General features: G+C 38.4%; 1 protein-coding gene across 2 annotated transcripts; it reads right to left on the reverse strand.

Annotated features, from left to right (window-relative positions):
- Positions 1 to 11,492: 11,492 nt before the first annotated feature.
- LOC143582637 (guanylate kinase 2-like) lies at positions 11,493 to 14,193 on the reverse strand. 2 transcript variants are annotated; one of them, XM_077065155.1, is made up of 11 exons: positions 14,061 to 14,193; positions 13,698 to 13,734; positions 13,510 to 13,617; positions 13,342 to 13,412; positions 13,113 to 13,242; positions 12,667 to 13,029; positions 12,417 to 12,538; positions 12,187 to 12,322; positions 12,052 to 12,097; positions 11,872 to 11,959; positions 11,494 to 11,795 (listed from the first exon to the last, which is right to left on the reverse strand). In XM_077065155.1, exons 2-11 carry the CDS (start codon positions 13,698 to 13,700, stop codon positions 11,714 to 11,716), a joined length of 1,149 nt encoding a protein of 382 aa, XP_076921270.1. In that variant the 5' UTR covers positions 13,701 to 13,734; positions 14,061 to 14,193; the 3' UTR covers positions 11,494 to 11,713. The 2 variants fall into 2 exon arrangements, with proteins under 2 accessions (XP_076921271.1, XP_076921270.1); XM_077065156.1 differs by lacking the exon at positions 14,061 to 14,193 and having other exon boundaries at positions 11,493 to 11,795; positions 13,698 to 13,902.
- Between the last annotated feature and the right edge of the window lie 4,442 nt (positions 14,194 to 18,635).

The following is an 18,635-nucleotide window of genomic DNA, read 5'->3' on the forward strand; positions in this document are numbered from 1 at the left end:
TTGTATTGTAATCGTCATTCAAAATGTTTTAGTGAGTCATACGTATTCACCAGCATACAGCTGACGTATTTTTCCCCACATTTCAGGGAATACAGATTAGTACATGTAGCAAGACATTCATGGAGTTAGATGCTCGCAAGGTAATGATGGCTCAGTTTTTAATTATTAAAGTATTGCGAACGGTATTTCAACAAGCTTTATAAAACATCGGGTATTTATTATCCGAGAAGTTTTCAAATGAATTTAATATTTTATTTAACTAAAGTGTTCCGCTAAAATAACCTGCAACTCTGATGTATTTACAAAACAGGTACCAATTATTGGTCATACGCCTAGGCCCTAAGCCGGAGTGTGACATTACAAAACATACCAACGAGAACAAAAATTTGTGGGTTGAAAACAAAATTCATAATCGGGTCACAAATGAAAAAAAAAAAAAAGGTCTAGATGACAATTTTACGTGAATATAAACATAAATCCCAAGAACGCAGATTAAGAATAGATGAAGAAGCAAGGAAAAGTACAACCAAATTATCTATACAACCCACATACTCAGGTATATATAGATTATTAATTTAAGAGTATTCTCAACTCGTTCTCCATTCATGTCTCTATAATTACACTAAAAAACACTACATTTCTCTCTTCTGTTCAATTAAATAATATTTTTTATACCCTTATAATTACAGTTTTCACTCTCCTCTACTCACAACCAATCCAACAAATATTAAAAAAAAATAAGGGAAACAATTTTTCCATAAATGTTTCTCCAAATTTACAAAAAATCACTACATTTCTCTCTCCACCCTATAATTTACACTCACAACCTCACCCTATAATTTGCAAACTTCCCTCACATAATTATAGGGAATGGGATGAGAATGCTCTAACTATGCTTACACTTTCTCTAATTAATTGATTAAGAAAAGAGAAAACCTTCATCTTAATCCAGTTACCAAAATAAGCCGCTACTCATATGCTCGAGTGGGTTTGGCACAAATGGTATATTAAGATCCAACATTCACTCTGCTAATCTCAGTTTGGGGCTTCAACAATCCTACGCCGGCCTAGCCATGCTTGCATCTCGCTAAATTTTATCAGAGGTCGAGCTTTAGATAACGTGTTTGAAAACATTATCTAAGCCCGCCAGGTATTAACTTCAAAAGAAATCAAGATAATATTTCACATGTGATTAAGTTAGAATAAACAGATAAACAACACAATCAAGTTATTTAACATAAAAGAATAATGAACACTGTCTACTTCTCTTCAATGTCAATTGCAAATCCCCAAAAATATAACCATTAGACTTAAAAGTAAACCCATCACAAGACCTTCATACATAGCAAAAATCATGTCATAAAAAATAAGAGCCCGTTTAAGGGTCTGCAATGGTGACTTCAACCTCAACACCAGGTTCAATAGTGATGGATGTGATTTGCTTCACGACATCCGGTGAGCTGAAAAGATCAATAACCCTTTTGTGGACACGAAGCTCAAATCTATCCCATGTATTTGTGCCTATAAAACCCAATACATAATATCTTAATGCACGAATTATTATAACAAAAAGTTCACTAGAACGTATATATGCTACAAGAAAGAAAGACTAAATACCTTCCCCACAAGGTGACTTCCTTGTTGTAATGTGAAGAACCTTGGTTGGCATTCTAACGGGTCCTTTGACTCTTAGTTTCTTGTCCTTGGCACCACGGATCAAATCCGAACATGCTGTGATTTACAACAAGTAAACCGAATTATTAAGATTCTGAAACTTAAATCATAATGTCACAAGGATGTTGCGTTAGATCAAAATATTACACTAGAAATGAGTTGTAAACGAGCCAAGCCCAAGCTCCGCACGTTTTGACTTACGGGGGATTGAGCGAAGCTCTTTTTCTAAAGCTCGGGCTTGCCTTTTTTTCAAGCTCAGGCCTGGCTCGTTTATTATTTATTAATTAAAGTATAGACATTTTTTTTATTATTTTTATATATATTGAGAAAAACCTGAAACGAGCCAATGCTCGGTCTAAGCATTGGCTGTGAAGTGTTAACTTGGTACATAGAAGTTCATATAAAGTAAAACTTAAAAAAACACAAGGCTGGGGTTTGGGCCCAATAACTAAATAAGCTTAATTTGAGGGTTGGGCCCGGCTCAAACTCGAGAAAGTTTGGCTCTTTTATCGACCGGATCTCGAGTAGCTAGCAGGCATTATGTAAGTTGTCGAAGCATGAAATGAATCTGACCTGATCCATAACAATGTTTCCACGGATTTTCGAGATGAACGAACCACGTCTTGATCTTCTTCTCCGGTTGCCTGAGACCTGCAATGGTTTTTCGGGGGTGTGGAGGTGACTGCTAAGAAATCTAAAAGATCTCTTGTTTACAGACACAAAAAAGTGGTGGTGGCTCTTATTGAGCATGACCCTTTAATAGGGAGGTGGAGACCTCCTTATATAGAGAGTCTCATGGCCACCATCATGGTACCCTAATGGGCCTAGCCCAGTTAGGGTTACCTCCACAAAACCCCCTCAGCCCAATAACATTGTATGAGTCCATATAATAAAATAAGCCAAACATAATAAATTTAGGGTCGTAAAACCGGGTTTAGTACCATACCCCTACAAGCCCCCCAAGTCCAGCGTTGCCCCTGGGCGCGCAAGCGTCTAGGTGGAGCGCTGGACTTTATGAGGTGTGTTAGATCATGGGGCGGTTTTTTCCCTTTCCTTCGGCCTTGTCTTTATTGTCTGAGTTTTGGGAGGTTTTCCCCATGATGGTGACATGTTGCGGTCCTTGTGATAATGATGGTGCCCTGGCATAAATAAGATATAGCACGCATCATAGTGGCGCGAGGCCTGATAAAAGATGGAGCGCGCATCTTGATAATAATGTAACATAACTTGCGCGCGAGGCAGCTTATGAGTTATGAGAATAATAAAGCCTGCGCGCGATGCGACTTACGGATCTATGAGAATAATAAAGCCTGCGCGCGAGGCGACTTACGGATCTATAAGAATAATAAAAACTGCGCGCGAGGCGACTTACGAGCTATAAGAATAATGAAGCTTGCGCGTGAGGCGACTTACGAGCTATAAGAATAATAAAGCTTGCGCGTGAGGCGACTTACGAGCTATAATAATAATGAAGCTTGCGCGCGAGGGGACTTATGAGCTGTAAGAAAAATAAAGCTTGCGCGTGAGGCGACTTACGAGCTATAAGAATAATGAAGCTTGCGCGCGAGACGACTTATGAGCTGTAAGAAAAATAAAGCTTGCGCGTGAGGCGACTTACGAGCTATAAGAATAATGAAGCTTGCGCGAGTTGCGGCTTACGAGCTATAATAATAATGAAGCTTGCGCGTGAGGCGACTTACGAGCTATAATAATAGAGCTTGCGCGAGTTGCGGCTTACGAGCTATAATAATAATGAAGCTTGCGCGTGAGGCGACTTACGAGCTATGAGAATAATAATGAAGCTTGCGCGAGTTGCGGCTTACGAGCTATGAGAATAATAATGAAGCTTGCGCGAGTTGCGGCTTACGAGCTATAAGAAAAATAAAGCTTGCGCGAGTTGCGGCTTACGAGCTATAATAATAATAAAGCCTGCGCGTGAGGCGACTTACGGGCTGTAATAATAATGGAGCTTGCGCGAGTTGCGGCTTACGAGCTATAAGAAAAATAAAGCTTGCGCGAGTTGCGGCTTACGAGCTATAATAATAATAAAGCCTGCGCGTGAGGCGACTTACGGGCTGTAATAATAATGGAGCTTGCGCGAGTTGCGGCTTACGAGCTATAAGAAAAATAAAGCTTGCGCGAGTTGCGGCTTACGAACTATAATAATAATAAAGTCTGCGCGTGAGGCGACTTACGGGCTGTAATAATAATGGAGCTTGCGCGAGTTGCGGCTTACGAGCTATAAGAAAAATAAAGCCTGCGCGAGTTGCGGCTTACGAGCTATAATAATAATATAGCCTGCGCGTGAGGCGACTTACGGGCTGTAATAATAATGGAGCTTGCGCGAGTTGCGGCTTACGAGCTATAAGAAAAATAAAGCTTGCGCGAGTTGCGGCTTACGAGCTATAATAATAATAAAGCCTGCGCGTGAGGCGACTTACGGGCTGTAATAATAATGGAGCTTGCGCGTGCGCGTAGACTTTATGTCCCGCGCCACGCGCAGATGTTGCGTGCGCGTGCGCGTAGACTGTGCGCCATGCGCAGATGTTGCGTGCGCGTGCGCATAGACTCTGGCTTTGTGTTATGCGCACGCGCAGATGTTGCATGCGCGTGCGCGTAGACTTGATGTCCCGTGCACGCGCAGTTGTTGCATGCGCGTGCGCGTAGACTTTGTGTCATGCGCCATGCGCAGAAGTTGCGTGCGCGTGCGCGTAGACTGATGTGAGAGCATGTGATGCGTAAGCATATGTAATACGCGTGAGCATCTGTGATGCGTGAGCATATGTGGTGCATGAGCATGTGATATGCGACTGCGCTCAAGCATCATGGTGGTGTGCATGTTGAACGGAGCGGAGCCGCGTTCGGTCTTGTATTCGGCGCGAAGCCGTATGGGTTTATGAGGATTCCCAACCTTTATGTATGGCGCGTAGCCATATGGGATATTATGAGGATTCCCAACCTTTAAGTTTGGCGCGTAGCCATATGGGATATTATGAGGATTCCCAATCTTTAAGTTTGGCGCGTAGCCATATGGGATATTATGAGGATTCCCAACCTTTAAGTTTGGCGCGAGGCCTGATGCGCGCATGCACGGCGATGGAGTGGTGACTCGTGAGTGCGCGTGCATGGCGGAGGTCTCTTGCGCAAAACCCAGATGGTGGTTTCCGCGGCGGCACATGCACGGCTGCGGAGTGAGAATCCGCGGGCGCGCGTACATGGCGGCGGAAGTCTGGTAATTTCTGGATCTGCAATTTTAGAGTCAGATCTGCAACTTTAAACCTAAAATCTAGGTCTGTAATCTAGATCTAGATCTGTAAATCAGATCTAGATAGATCTGAAGCTCGGAGCAGATTTAAAACCATCACAGATCCGGAGACCTGATCATTCGAATCAGACCGTTTCTTTTTGCACAGATCTGGAAGCCTCTTTTAGATATATGGATCTTTTTGAGCTTTAACAGAACAAGCCTTGAAGCCTTTTTCTGTAAACTTCCAGATCTGGGTTTTTCCTGGGAGAGATTTGACAGCCGAGATGAAGATCGAAAGGTAGTTCGTTGCCGTCCCACGGATGGCGCCAATGTCGAAGCATGAAATGAATCTGACCTGATCCATGACGATGTTTCCACGGATTTTCGAGATGAACGAACCACGTCTTGATCTTCTTCTCCGGCTGCTTGAGACCTGCAATGGTTTTTTGGGGGTGTGGAGGTGACTGCTAAGAAATCTCAAAGATCTCTTGTTTACAGACACAAAAAAGTGGTGGTGGCTCTTATTGAGCATGACCCTTTAATAAGGAGGTGGAGACCTCCTAATATAGAGAGTCTCATGGCCACCATCATGGTACCCTAATGGGCCTAGCCCAGTTAGGGTTACCTCCACAAAACCCCCTCAGCTCAATAACATTGTATTAGTCCATATAATAAAATAAGCCAAACATAATAAATTTAGGGTCGTAAAACCGGGTTTAGTACCATACCCCTACATAAGTTTTATTAAAATACAATGACGAAAGGAAAGAAAGAAAGAATACCCTTTTCAAGGTTGTTAACGTTCTTGGAAGAGAGAGTGATTCTAATCTTGTGAATCTGTTCTTGGGTCTCTTCAAGCCCTGGCTTTGTTGCCTTCATTGCAGCATACGCCATTATTTGCTTCTTTTCTAAATATTAATTAATAATTAATAATTAATAATGTAATCAATGTGCACATACACTCAACTTACTTGATAATTATATGACTGGGCTTAATTAAGTATTAACAAACAGGAAGGCAGAAATGAGATCAATCAATTGAACCTGCAAAAATACTCCGGCAACGAATTAGCTGCTATGCTCGGAATAATTGAGCCGATGAAACCAACCCTAGGTGTTAGCTTCATATTAGTTGGGTTAAGCCCAAAGTTTTAAGATGGGCCCACCACATACTTGTATGGACCAATGGATATGGATCTAGTTTGGGCCGACAATCTACACGATAATTTGGATTAAAGGTGAACAATACGGGTTTTGTTTATTCGATAATCAATACCGTGTTTCGGGTATGGAGAAATCGGGCATTAGCCAAAACCGGGTCAGGTATGGAACTGGTTATTGGCATGAGAAGTCATACAAGGGGGTCACCGGTTCCGTGTAGGGTATGGAGCCGGGTACCCTACACCCGGACATTTTAGTACCATATTTTCCTGGTATAGACAAAAAAATCTTTTTTTTCGGGTATATTTTTTGGTATAAATCAAGCTTTTTAAGGTGTTGCACTTTTTTGTCTTTTTGTTGTAAGTCCTTTTGTATTTTTTTTTGACATAGAATCTTCAAAATCTGTAAATATAAAAAATAACATAAAAAGTACATGCATATTAAAAAGTAAAAATATTAAAAATATATTGAATTTAAATTAAAAAAAACATAAAAACACAAATTATATATTGGCTATTGGAAAAACCAGGTTTGGGTTTGGAAAATCTCATTTTCAGGTATGGACCCGGAACCGGTGTTCGGGTATATCTCGGGTCTATTTTTGGATATGGTTTTTTTATTGAAATGTATACCCTATGCGTACCATACGGGTAGGGCCGGTCTTGAGTACGGTTCCTGAATACCGGAATCCGGGTATTTCTACTGGGTACGGGCTCGATTTTTTTTGTCCACCTCTAATTAATTTGGATCTATGGTGGACGACAAAATCTGATTTGAAGACATTGATTTGATATAACATATTTATGCACCATAAAAGAACGGACTGAATTCCTACACACTACATCATATATAAAGACACTAGTATTTATGATGGCGTTCATTATAAATATTTCAACCAAGACTATAACTAAACAGAGCTCTTTGATAGGTAACCACATTCAATAACCTTGGTGGCTTGGTCCATACATCATACTTATATTTACATCTAACATAAAGATATGAGAAGACTAATGATGATTTGTGTTGCACTACCCACATGACAAAAGCATAAATCATCCACTCATGCAACTCCTAAAGGCCTCTTTACAAATGGAAGTAAATTTTACTTGGACTACACGTTAGATTTTTTTTATTGAACACCTATCGGCCCTCTATCTTTAACATCATTGTTTTGAGTCTAAAAACGAAATTAAACTAAAATGACAATTACTTTTTTGGAATATAAAGTGAGTTTTCCGACAACCTTATTGGAGACGATACAATGTAACGATATATAGGTAACTAGTGTCGATTTGTTGTAACAAGTACTTTTGTCATTTTGGTACGTTGCACATGTTTGTTTCTCACTACTTAAAGCATGCAAGCAACCAACACATGAATGTTTATCCCACATGGTTTGTCTTATAGGACCCGTGATGCAATCCACCAAACATATCACAATTCATTGTCTCAGTTAATGTTATTATCTCCTAATACTTGGGGATGTCATATTTTGGTTTCTTTTTTCATATAAAGTACATAATAATGACCAAGGCATTGTTCATGTTTGTTAAGTTTTTATTGGACAAACGAACAGTTCACAAACACCCAACCAGACGGATTTTCTTGTTCACGTTCGTTCATTAAAGTTAACATGTTCTTGAATGGTTCACGAACACAAATTAACACAAACAAACGTTAATTTTACATATAAATTATTAACATAATGCTCATATACATAGATATATTTGTTTTATAGTAAATAAATTTGCTTAAATCTATATGATAAGATAGAAAAGTCATTAAAAAGAATTCAAACCTTTCATGAACAAACACAAACAAGCAAACACTAACGAACATAAACGGATGTAAACGAACACCTTAGCGTACGTTTACGAACACAATTAAATGAACAAGACCCATGCCAGCGTTTGTTTATTTAGTTAATTGAACAAAGTTCCTTGTTGATGTTCATTCATTCATTAAACGAGCGAACATAAAACGAACTTCTCACTGAACGAATGGTTCGTTTACAACACTTACCCTCACAATTTGATGGCCTGCCTGAACATCTATAAACTTGTAAGTCATTATCTCACTTTTTAAATGGGAAGCTAGATTGATCCATGATTAAAGATGCATCAAAGGTTGTTTTCTTTTCTCCCTTTTAATCCACCTTTTTTCTCAATTTAAAATTCTACCACAAGGCTTCTTTGAATTGTCACTTTTCTCACTTTATTGGGCGAGTGCAAGCAACCACATGCAAGAAACCTTTTGGCCCGGTACAAAGAGTGAGTTACGAAAATGACCGATTTTGGTACCATACGATATAATTTGATTAAAATGAACCGATTAAGATTTACAAATGCTTCGAGGGCTTCTATTTCACGATTCATGAAGGTGTCACATGTAACATCAACATTAACATTAAGGGGGAGGGGTGGTTCCATTTTCATCACACACCACACCTAATGATGGTGTGCCACATCACCAAGTCCAAATCCATCACATTTGATGGAATTAGGTAGGGGTGGTGGTGTGGTGTGGTGTGGTGTGGTGTGGTTTAGTGTGATGGGAAATTTCTACCCCTTTCCATTAAAAAAAAAGAAAAAAAAAACTTAAAAATTAAAAACAATATTTTACTAGAACATAAATAATAAACACAATATTTTACTAGAACATAATTCAACTTAAAAATTAGAATTAAAAATAAAAGTTACAATAAACGTCTACTCCTCGTCTGAATCCGGAAATTCCAAACCTAAAAAACCTATAAGCTCAACTAGATCTCATCTCAACCGATGATGAATATCTTCATCCCGCAAGTCTAATTTCACATCATCGGGAACGGGAACTTGAGTAGGAGGATCCGGTACCCAATCTGGAGAAATTGCATGTCCATCTTCTTTTATTAACATATTGTGTAATATGATGCATGCATACACGTAGCTAGAGATCGTGGGTTTTTTCATTGCACGAACCGGTCGACTAAGTATGCACCATCTACCCTTTAAAACACCGAAAGCTCTCTCGACATCTTTTCTTGCCGATTCTTGCAACTTCTTGAACGCCTTTTCATTTTCCTCGACAGGAAACGAAAAAGCTTTCACAAAAACAGACCATTGCGGGTAGATACCATCGACAAGATAGTAGCCACGTCTGTAATATCTCCCGTTGACAAAATACGGATAGAAAGGTGCGGCACCATTTGTTACGTTCTGAAACAACGGTGATGTATACAGAACAGTGATGTCGTTGTTTGAGCCGGGAACACCAAAATAAGAATGCCAAAACCATAAATCATTTGACGCAACCGCTTCAAGTGAGATGGTCGGTCGTTTGATATCACCCCTAACATACGCCCCTTGCAACTCCCGTGGACAATTCCTCCATTCGATATGTGTACAATCGATGCTACCGAGCATCCCTGGAAAATGTCATCTAGCCTCGTGCGCGGCGTAAAGACGTGTAATGTCGTGTCTTGCTGGTTTTCGTAGAAACTCTTTGCCATACAATTTAATAATCGCGTTACAAAAGAATTGTAGACATTCACGTGAAGTTCTCTCAGACATTTGTAAGTATTCATTGAATTGGTCGGGTGGGTTACCTGTCGCTAATTGACGAATAGCGGATGTGCATTTTTGAAGCGCCGTAAAACTTCGTTTGCCTCGCGTCGTAAGATTCTTGAAACCATTCTTCGTTTGCTTCGACGTCGGCTACAATTTTAAAAATAAAGATTTCGGCAAACGAAATCGTTCCTTAAACGTCTCGTCATTGTATTTCGGCTCCTCCACAAAATAGTCGTTCATTAGCACTTCGTGAGCATGTATACGATCACGCTCCACCATTTTTTTCTTTGGACGGATCGGGCCTTCAAGTTCGTTATATAACAACGGGAACCATTCGAGGATGTCATCGTCCGAAGACGAAGAGCTATCGGTGTCTAACGGAACCAAGTATTTCGGAAATTCCATATTTTTTTTTGTGAATGAAGGGGAAGATTGAGAGTGTTTTAAGTTGGATTTGGATTTGGTTATGTTTTGGTTTTGGTTTTATATTGATTATTATTTTTTATTTAAACCCCCCCTCCCAACGGCTCCCTCCCCTAATGTTCATATTTTTCTAGAAAACTCCCCCTTCACTGCGTGATAGCTATCACGCACACTCCTCCATCACGCGTGATGGGGGACCTGCGGCGGTATGCGTGAGGCCATCACGCGTGATGACTCCTCACCACGCACCAGCCCGGGCTCCCTAAGGGGGGGGGGGAGGGGTGGTTCATTTCTCCTCACACACCACATCCAATGGTGGTGTGCCACATCACCAACCCCAAATCCATCACATGTGATGGATTTTACTAGGGGTGGTGGTGTGGTGTGGTGTGGTGTGGTGACACCCACCCTTGCAAACCCAAAGCCACCTTGCAAACCCACATCCCGATCACCACCACTTGACTTGCAAACCCACACCCACACTAGACTCCGAATCCATCGCCACCACCGAAGACACCAATAGGAATCCGGCTGGCGAAGAAGCAACGCAAAGCTCCGTCGAACAAGCAGCTTCCGGTAAGGTTACGTCACAGGCTAACGGAGTTTGAATGAACTTGAAGCCCTCCATCCCCAATGGCTACCTCAGAATCAACTTCCGGCGAAGCATGTTTCCGGCAATTGGGTGTTTCAGGTTTCCGGCGAATCAGGTTTCTGGCATTTTCCGGCAACTACACCCCTCACCATTTAAAACCCTCCAACGGCTCCCTCCATCCCCAACGGCTCCCTCCTCGATAAACACCCATCACTTGCATGATGGCTATCATGCAACCAACCCCGGTCACGCGTGAGCAATAACCGGCGGCGGTGTGCTAAGAGCCATCACGCGTGATGGATGGCTCATCACGCAGTGCACCGTCCGCCCTAAGTGTGATTTTATATACACTTTTATAAGTGGCAATTGTCATAATAGTTGCAACAAATGATTGAATGTTTGATATAAGTGTTGTGATTGGTGACATATCAATTTCTTGTTTTCCCATCACATGTTTGCCAGTGGAAAGCTGCCTGTGACAGTTGCAACTTGCAAGCAGCCAACTGCCACAGAAAACCATCATAAACTCCCACCACTTACTAGGTGTCTAGTCAGCATCTTAAACACACAAGATCCTATTTTCCAACAAACACAAGATCATGCTGTAAGCCTTTGATATGTTCTGGGACCACAACTCTCTCCACTTTAATTGTTTAAAGTATGATCGTGTTTACCATTCAAAAGGGGTGACGTCGCAGCTTATTACCCGCTTATACACTTCTCAATTGTAATTGGATCCTTTTGTTTTGTATATAAATCGATATGTCTAGATTATTTGATACAAAAAATGCTTAAAAGATTAACAAAAAAAACATAGATAACAATTTAAAAATATATGATTTTACAAAACTGGCATAGTCAAGATTCATTCTTCAAAAGTGAAATTCTCAAAAGTTACTCCATAATCAATTCCCTCAATAAAATAACTTTCAGAACACAGACATAAAGCCCAGAATATGGGATTCTAACTACAAGTCACTTTGTTAAGTCTCCATTTCAAACAAGAAAACAACATTAATCCATCACTAGAGTCGGTACTAAAAAGATCGGTTCAACAGTTGCACATGTTTATTGATCAAAAGCATACATATCTAGCCCCCTCGTGCGGCCAGGGGCCCCACCTTTCATTGAAGTTAAGTCAAGAACAACCCTGCAAGATAATGTAAATTGTTTAGAAAATCACAAAGGCGTAAACGTTATTTTATTAAGAGAATTTGCGCACATACTTCTGTTCATCCGCCTCACGGTTTATCACGATCTTTTCATTGATTTTGGTCAACGAGAGGTCCGCAGGCAAATCAAACACTTTACTTGCTGTATTTACAGAGTAGGAACCAATTAAATTTGCATAAAAATTATATAATGATTATAATCAAATTTGTAACTGAAAATTTCTAAACACATACCGGTTATTGGTGCAGTTTTCATGCTTTCACTAATGCCCAAAATATCCTACAACAAAATCACAATTATCTCATTAGATAGAACCATAAGAAAGCTTTTAAATTTTAAAACAAGTAAAAGCTCAAATATATATTCACCTTGAGTTGGTCATAACACACTTCAATATCATCATTGACCAAAATATGATCAAAAAGGCCTGGAGACTTCCCTTGTTCCATCTCAGCCTTTGCATTTCTAAGTCGTTTCTGGATCTGCTCTTCGGTTTCCGTCCCTCTGTTGACCAAGTCAAAGACCTTGTCTTAGTCAATTTGAAGAACAAAAAACAATAATGTGTCGGCGACACTTTTTTAAAATATAAAAAGTAAACCTTGCACGAAGGCGATTCTCGAGCTCCTCAAACGAGGGCGGACGGACAAATATGAAAACCGCTTCAAGTGAACTCGCCCTCACCGACCTTGCTCCTTGAACATCAATATCAAGAATACATCTCTACACAAAAACATAAAAACTATATTATTAATATTGCAGAATCAGGACTTCTGTACATACCAAAGACGACTGCCATACATATTAATTCCAGTCCCTTCTACATAACACAAGCTAAATGATAATTGTACCTTTCCGGCGTCAGCAACCACATCAACCGCTTCAATGCTGGTCCCGTAAAGATTTCCATGGACCGCAGCATGCTCAAGAAATTTCCCGGATCTAATATCTTCTTCCATAACAATGTGTTTGGTGAAATGATAATGCACCCCGTTTTGCTCCTTTTCTCTCGGGGCACGAGTCGTGTGGCTAACCGAGAATCCAAACATTGTCGGAAATTCTTTCATTAGCTTATTAATAAGGGTACCCTTACCGACCCCCGACGGGCCACTAATCACTACGGGCCGCTCAACATTTCCAATAACACCCTTACTCCACGCAACAACTTCGGTTCCAAATTTCTTGTTTTGATCACGAACGAATTGCGTGTCCACCTAATAAATCGTAACGGACGATATCATTTCAAGATCAAGATTCAATAAATGTGAATACTTTACAGTTATTGAGAAACACCAACCTCAAGAAACCAAACAGATTCATTGGATTTCAAATCTTTTTTGATGATCAAGATTCTATCTTCATTCAAAAGAACACTTGAATGGCCATTGAGTGACTCCGGTTTTGTTCCTAGAACGGTCGGTATCACCCTATAAGCGATAAAAATACAATCTTTATTACCATGAATTTGTTAACAAGTCAAACTAAAATGAAGCAAAATCAAAATAAAAAAAAAAGTCAAAATTTACCATTGACCAGTCAACTTGTTGAAAATAAGAACTCCACTTGATGTTGAATCATTAATCCCACCAATAACATACTAAATACAAAAAAGAAACAAAAACATAAAGATTAAAACAAGAAGCTTTTAAGGAAAGTTGAGATAAAATATAATTGGTTCAATATCAATATCATACAGTTTTGTGTCCAACAAGAAGGGTTGTTTCGAAGCCGCTCGGTTTCAGATCAAACCCTTGTTCAAAACTCCTTTGCAAATCATCAACAAGCAAAGCTGGAGCTTCCCCCTAATTACCAAAAAAACATATTTAAAAAAAAATCTAAAAATTGATTTCATCAAACACTTGTTTATGAAGATTTCACTCACCATTAAAACAAATTCTTCAACAGACTATAGACACAACCTAATTATAAAAAAAATTAAAAAAAATCAAAATAAGCAAAAATGCATATCCATATGATGAACTGAAAAATATTAGTATAAGATTGATCTGAATATGAAAACCCAAAACCCAGAAATTAAATAACCCTAATTAGCAATTAACCCAAGAAAATCAATGAAAACAAGCATTGATCAGATTAATTTCAAAAAAATGCATAAAACCCATTATTAATAAGTACTCTGTTTTCATTTGGAATCTAAAGAACCCATAAATAAAAAACAGATTTTTAATTATCAAAAATACCCACCAAATAATAGCAGAAAATTAGAGATTTGAAGAAGGATTACCTGAGGAAGAGCAATATTAATAGGAATAATAAAGGAGCAGAGGTTGAGTGATATGTATTCAAAGACTTGAAGACGCAAGAGCAAGAAGAAGATCCTTCACGCTTTAAGACGCAAGATCCTGAATTATTAATAATAATAAACAACAGTTTAACGCTGCGTCTTCGGCTTTTAAATCAAAGGGAAGAGGGAGAAAATAAATATATGCAAACAATAAATTTATTTGTTTTTATTATTATTATTATTAGAGTAATAATAATTACTTTAATATTACAAAAAAACATTTCTTATGGTAAAAGTAAGTTTAGTTGAATCAAACCCTATAAATTAGTATTAATATTAACAGGGTTTACAAACGGCTTGCTTGCGGTGCACGCATGTAATGTATATATGTGTAAACTCTCGGGCGGGCAAAAGTGAAATTGCACTAATTTTTACGTTATTTACTAATCTCGTGAAAATAACGTTAAAAGTGGCGGAAGGTTAATCAGACATCATGTGGTGGCGTTGATAGCCGAAAGACAAGGGTACATGCACCAATTGGTCGGTGTCCCGATGGTTGAGTGTTATGTGTCTTATGTCCAAAGCTTGATGCAAAACTACTATTGAGTCGGGGGTCTCACCAGAAACAGTCTCTCTATCCCTCTCTTACCCTCCTCAGACCCTACCATAGCTTTGCTATTGACGGGATATACTTAGTACGATAATGATGATGATTGCTAGGGTTTACAAATTTATTTTTTTATTAAATATATTAATATTAATATTACAATGTATTTTATTTTCCCTAGACAAGAGGATTGGACCCTGAAAACATTGATTTTACAGTCGGGTTTTATCATGGTGGACCTTCGTGCGTCAGGTTTTCTCTAAAACATGAGATGACGGGCTTGAGCTGCCTAGCGTTATTTGTGATCACAAGCGTATGATGTCGTATTTTGTCATTGGGTTAACCAGGATAGCCGTACTTTACTTATTGGTCGTTTGAAAAAAAAAAGAAAAAACAAAAAAGGTCTAGTTTTAGTTTATATTGATTTTTAGTAAGGTTTAGAACAATAAAAGCTATGAAAGAGTGTTGTCAAATTTGAAACAAGGGTGAATTATGGTTGTGGTGGTTTACCGGTCTTTATTATCTAATCTTCAACGACTTTGTTATATCAAAGTGTTTGCTTCAAGATATAATATTTTGAATTTGCTTTATCATAGATTTGTGTTTGTGAATTTATATATGGGAAAAATGATTATATTTGTTGGGCGGCTATATTGATTTAATAAGAAGGGACTAGGAAGATTCTTTGGTGGCCCTTGAAAAAAGGTTAAGTGAGGGGTGTCGGGTAGACATAGTCCACCACTTGTGTCAAGGTGGGAGGGGGGCTCCCTCTTTCTCTTTTATTGTTACTTTACTTTATTTAATAAATATATGCTTTTTATAAAATATTATGAAGAAAAATATTGAGCATTTACAAACATTGCATATGTACACAAACGATTAGGCTATGTGTAGTGGAGGGACTATAATTATGAGTGAATTGTGACACGTGGCGCACAGTCAATAAGGAGTGAAAATTTGTTTTTGGAGTGTAATGGTGTAAGGGCTACAAGTTGGGCACACAGTATCTATTTTTATTATTTTCTTTTTATAATTAAACTAATTAAATAAAAACCAATTTATTTAAATAATTAAATAAAAATGCATTAAAATTAAAAAGAAATACAAAAAAAATACATAACTAGAAAAAAATACATAACTAAAAATATAAAAAAACATAATTAAAGAAAAAAATTATAAAAAACATAACTAAAAAAAGAAACTAATATCCGTAATATTCGCGCATTTTTTCACGTCGTCGTTGAAACAATAATGCGGCTTCCTCGTGAAACCCCTCCGCTTTGAGGGATTCGTAGTCGTCTTTCATTTGACATAATTTCCAACGTCTGGTTCAGCTTTTCTTATTTGTTGGATGCTCGAAGATCGTTTCCTATTACGGTGGCATTTGTTTCCAAACGACCGACCAACTCGTTTATTTCATCGGGCGCCGTATTGAATCGTGTTGACGACGAGCCTTCCCTCTTATTTTTTCTCGATCTCCCGCGTGGTCGAGGAAACTCCTCTACTTCTCGTCGTCGGCTATATTAACATCGTCCGATAAGTTAATCGTGTCGTCCAGGAAGAAACTACGAGCATCGGAGGGTGTGTTTGGTGTGCTCGGATTTGTCGACGACGATGTCTTTGACCTTTTTGAAAGCCGGGACGAGCCGGCTCGTTGGGCGACGGGAACGGTTGGTGCCCTGTCACACACCAACCAAAGGCGGCGGAACATGCCGGGGTGCAACGTGATAGGACAAATACATAAGATACTATTTAAAGTGACAATATTTAATCGGCTCATTTATTTCATAAATCAATAATCAACACATCTCGTTCACACAAACAATTTGAATACAAGTAACAATTATATTGTTCGTTTTACTAATACCCTATGGTCTTGGTAACGTTTTTCGTCAAGTCCTCGAGTCAACAAAAGTCAAACCTGTAACATTTCATAAAATAAAGTTTGTCAACACAAAGGTTGGTGAGCAATTCATAAGATTGAGCATATAAGTATATAGTAATAAAAGAAAGCCACAAAACTTGTATACAAAACAATAAATAAAAGCAACAACTTGGATAAATTGACAATTGCTAATAGAATTACGTCAGCGCCACCTAGTTACAAGGGGTTGCCAAGTAGTGTAGGATTTTATTGACCATTTCTAAACACATTAACACCACCTAGCTACAAGGGGTTGCCGAGTAGTATAGGATTTAATAGTTATCGTTAATTGCATAACATTAACGACACCTTGCCATGAGGGGTTGCCAAATGGTATAGGATTTATAGTTCCACCATCCAAAAGCGATAAACACATAAGCATGTAAGCATAGAACACCAAATCGAGCAATTATTTAAGTAAAGTATACAATCACGTTTGTGGGTTTAAGATTCAAGTAGATAAAGCATTTAGTTTGATAAGTATGAAATGTCACCCCAAAACGAAAGGTGGAAAAAGGGGTATGAAAGTACTCACCTCGATTGACGAATTGAGAAACTAATAAGTGATCGACATATAGAAAGCTTGTAAACGAAACGAACGAATCCGACTTGAAAGCTAATTGAAAACGAATAAATCAAATATATTAATGAACTTGAACTTTAGTTGAAACTACATTTGAAGTATTGAATGAGAAGGTTCGGTTGTTAATCGGATTACCGGTTAATTTGTTAACGATTAGGAACTCGTACTTAATTGGTAATTTAAAATTAAATAATATTATTTTATTGGGCTTTTAAATAACTAACCCAATATTGAATAGAAACAAGACGAGTTTAAATCAAGCGTTCGGTTTTATAAAAATGAATTGATAATAAAGTTTATAGTAATATTATTAATGATAATGATAGTAATGATAATAATAATTCTAAAATATATGTTATATATATATATATATAACATCATGTAAATTTCGGGCCAAAAATGTCAAATTTCCAAAGACAAGGGATCAGTTTTGCCAAAATTCAAACTCCAGGGACTAAAGTGTAAAATTCTGTTTTCCTGACCCATCGCGATACGCGATAGATCAGAAAGGACACCCATCGCGTACCGCGATGGGGTGCCTAACACACAGTGACACGTGTACCGCCACGTGTCACCACGTGGCAACACGTTTGCCACGTGGCGCGGCGCCTGCCACGTGTCAACACGTGGCAGGTCTAGTGGTGACTGGCCAAGCCTATGTCGCGGTACGCGACAGGCTATGCCAAAGGACCCGTCGCGTATCGCGTAGGGGTCCAAAATCTGGCTATAAATAGAAGGGCCACAGGTTTGATCCACTCACACCAAAAATTCACACATACTACTCTCTCTCTAACTACCTCGAAATACGTGCCTTCGATCCACCTCGTTTTGCGTACCCAATTTTCGTATTAGACCTCGATAATCGTGCCACCTCCCGATGATGTTAAGCTAGAAGAGGGTATTGGAGTGACGACCCGACAAGTTACCTCGTAAAGCGTGCCGACGTAGAAGAGTGCCTCGAGAAGCGTGCCGAAGTAAAGTGTTGATCAAAGTGAGCGTTTAAAATTAAGTGGCGTCGAAGTGCTGCCCAAGTAACTAGGGTTATTATTAGCCAAAGAAGGTAGGCATAATGCCCGACTGAAATAATAATAAAATATTATAAAGGCTTAATACCCCAAGTCGAAGTTATTCTTGATAAACAAAGAAACCTATAACAAAGAAAATAAAGAAAAGAAAAATGAAAACATATATGTGAGTATATATATATATATATATATATATATATATATATATATATATATGCATATGATTAATCTTTGTTATAAAATATATTATTTAAGAATAATGAGTATTCTTGAATAATAAAGAAAATAATACATTTATGTTTCTTAAAAAAGAAGAAACGTAGGGTTTTATTAAATAAACTAAAGGTTTATAAATATTGCTTTTTAACTAAAGGTTTTTAAGTAAAAGAAATTATGAACTAAAGGTTCATCGAGATAAATAAGACTAAAGGTCTTA

This window comes from Bidens hawaiensis, unplaced genomic scaffold (genome assembly GCF_021521415.1).
Source record: "Bidens hawaiensis isolate Kalapana, Puna unplaced genomic scaffold, B.hawaiensis_p1.1 tig00031822_1, whole genome shotgun sequence".
Lineage (NCBI taxonomy): Eukaryota > Viridiplantae > Streptophyta > Magnoliopsida > Asterales > Asteraceae > Bidens > Bidens hawaiensis.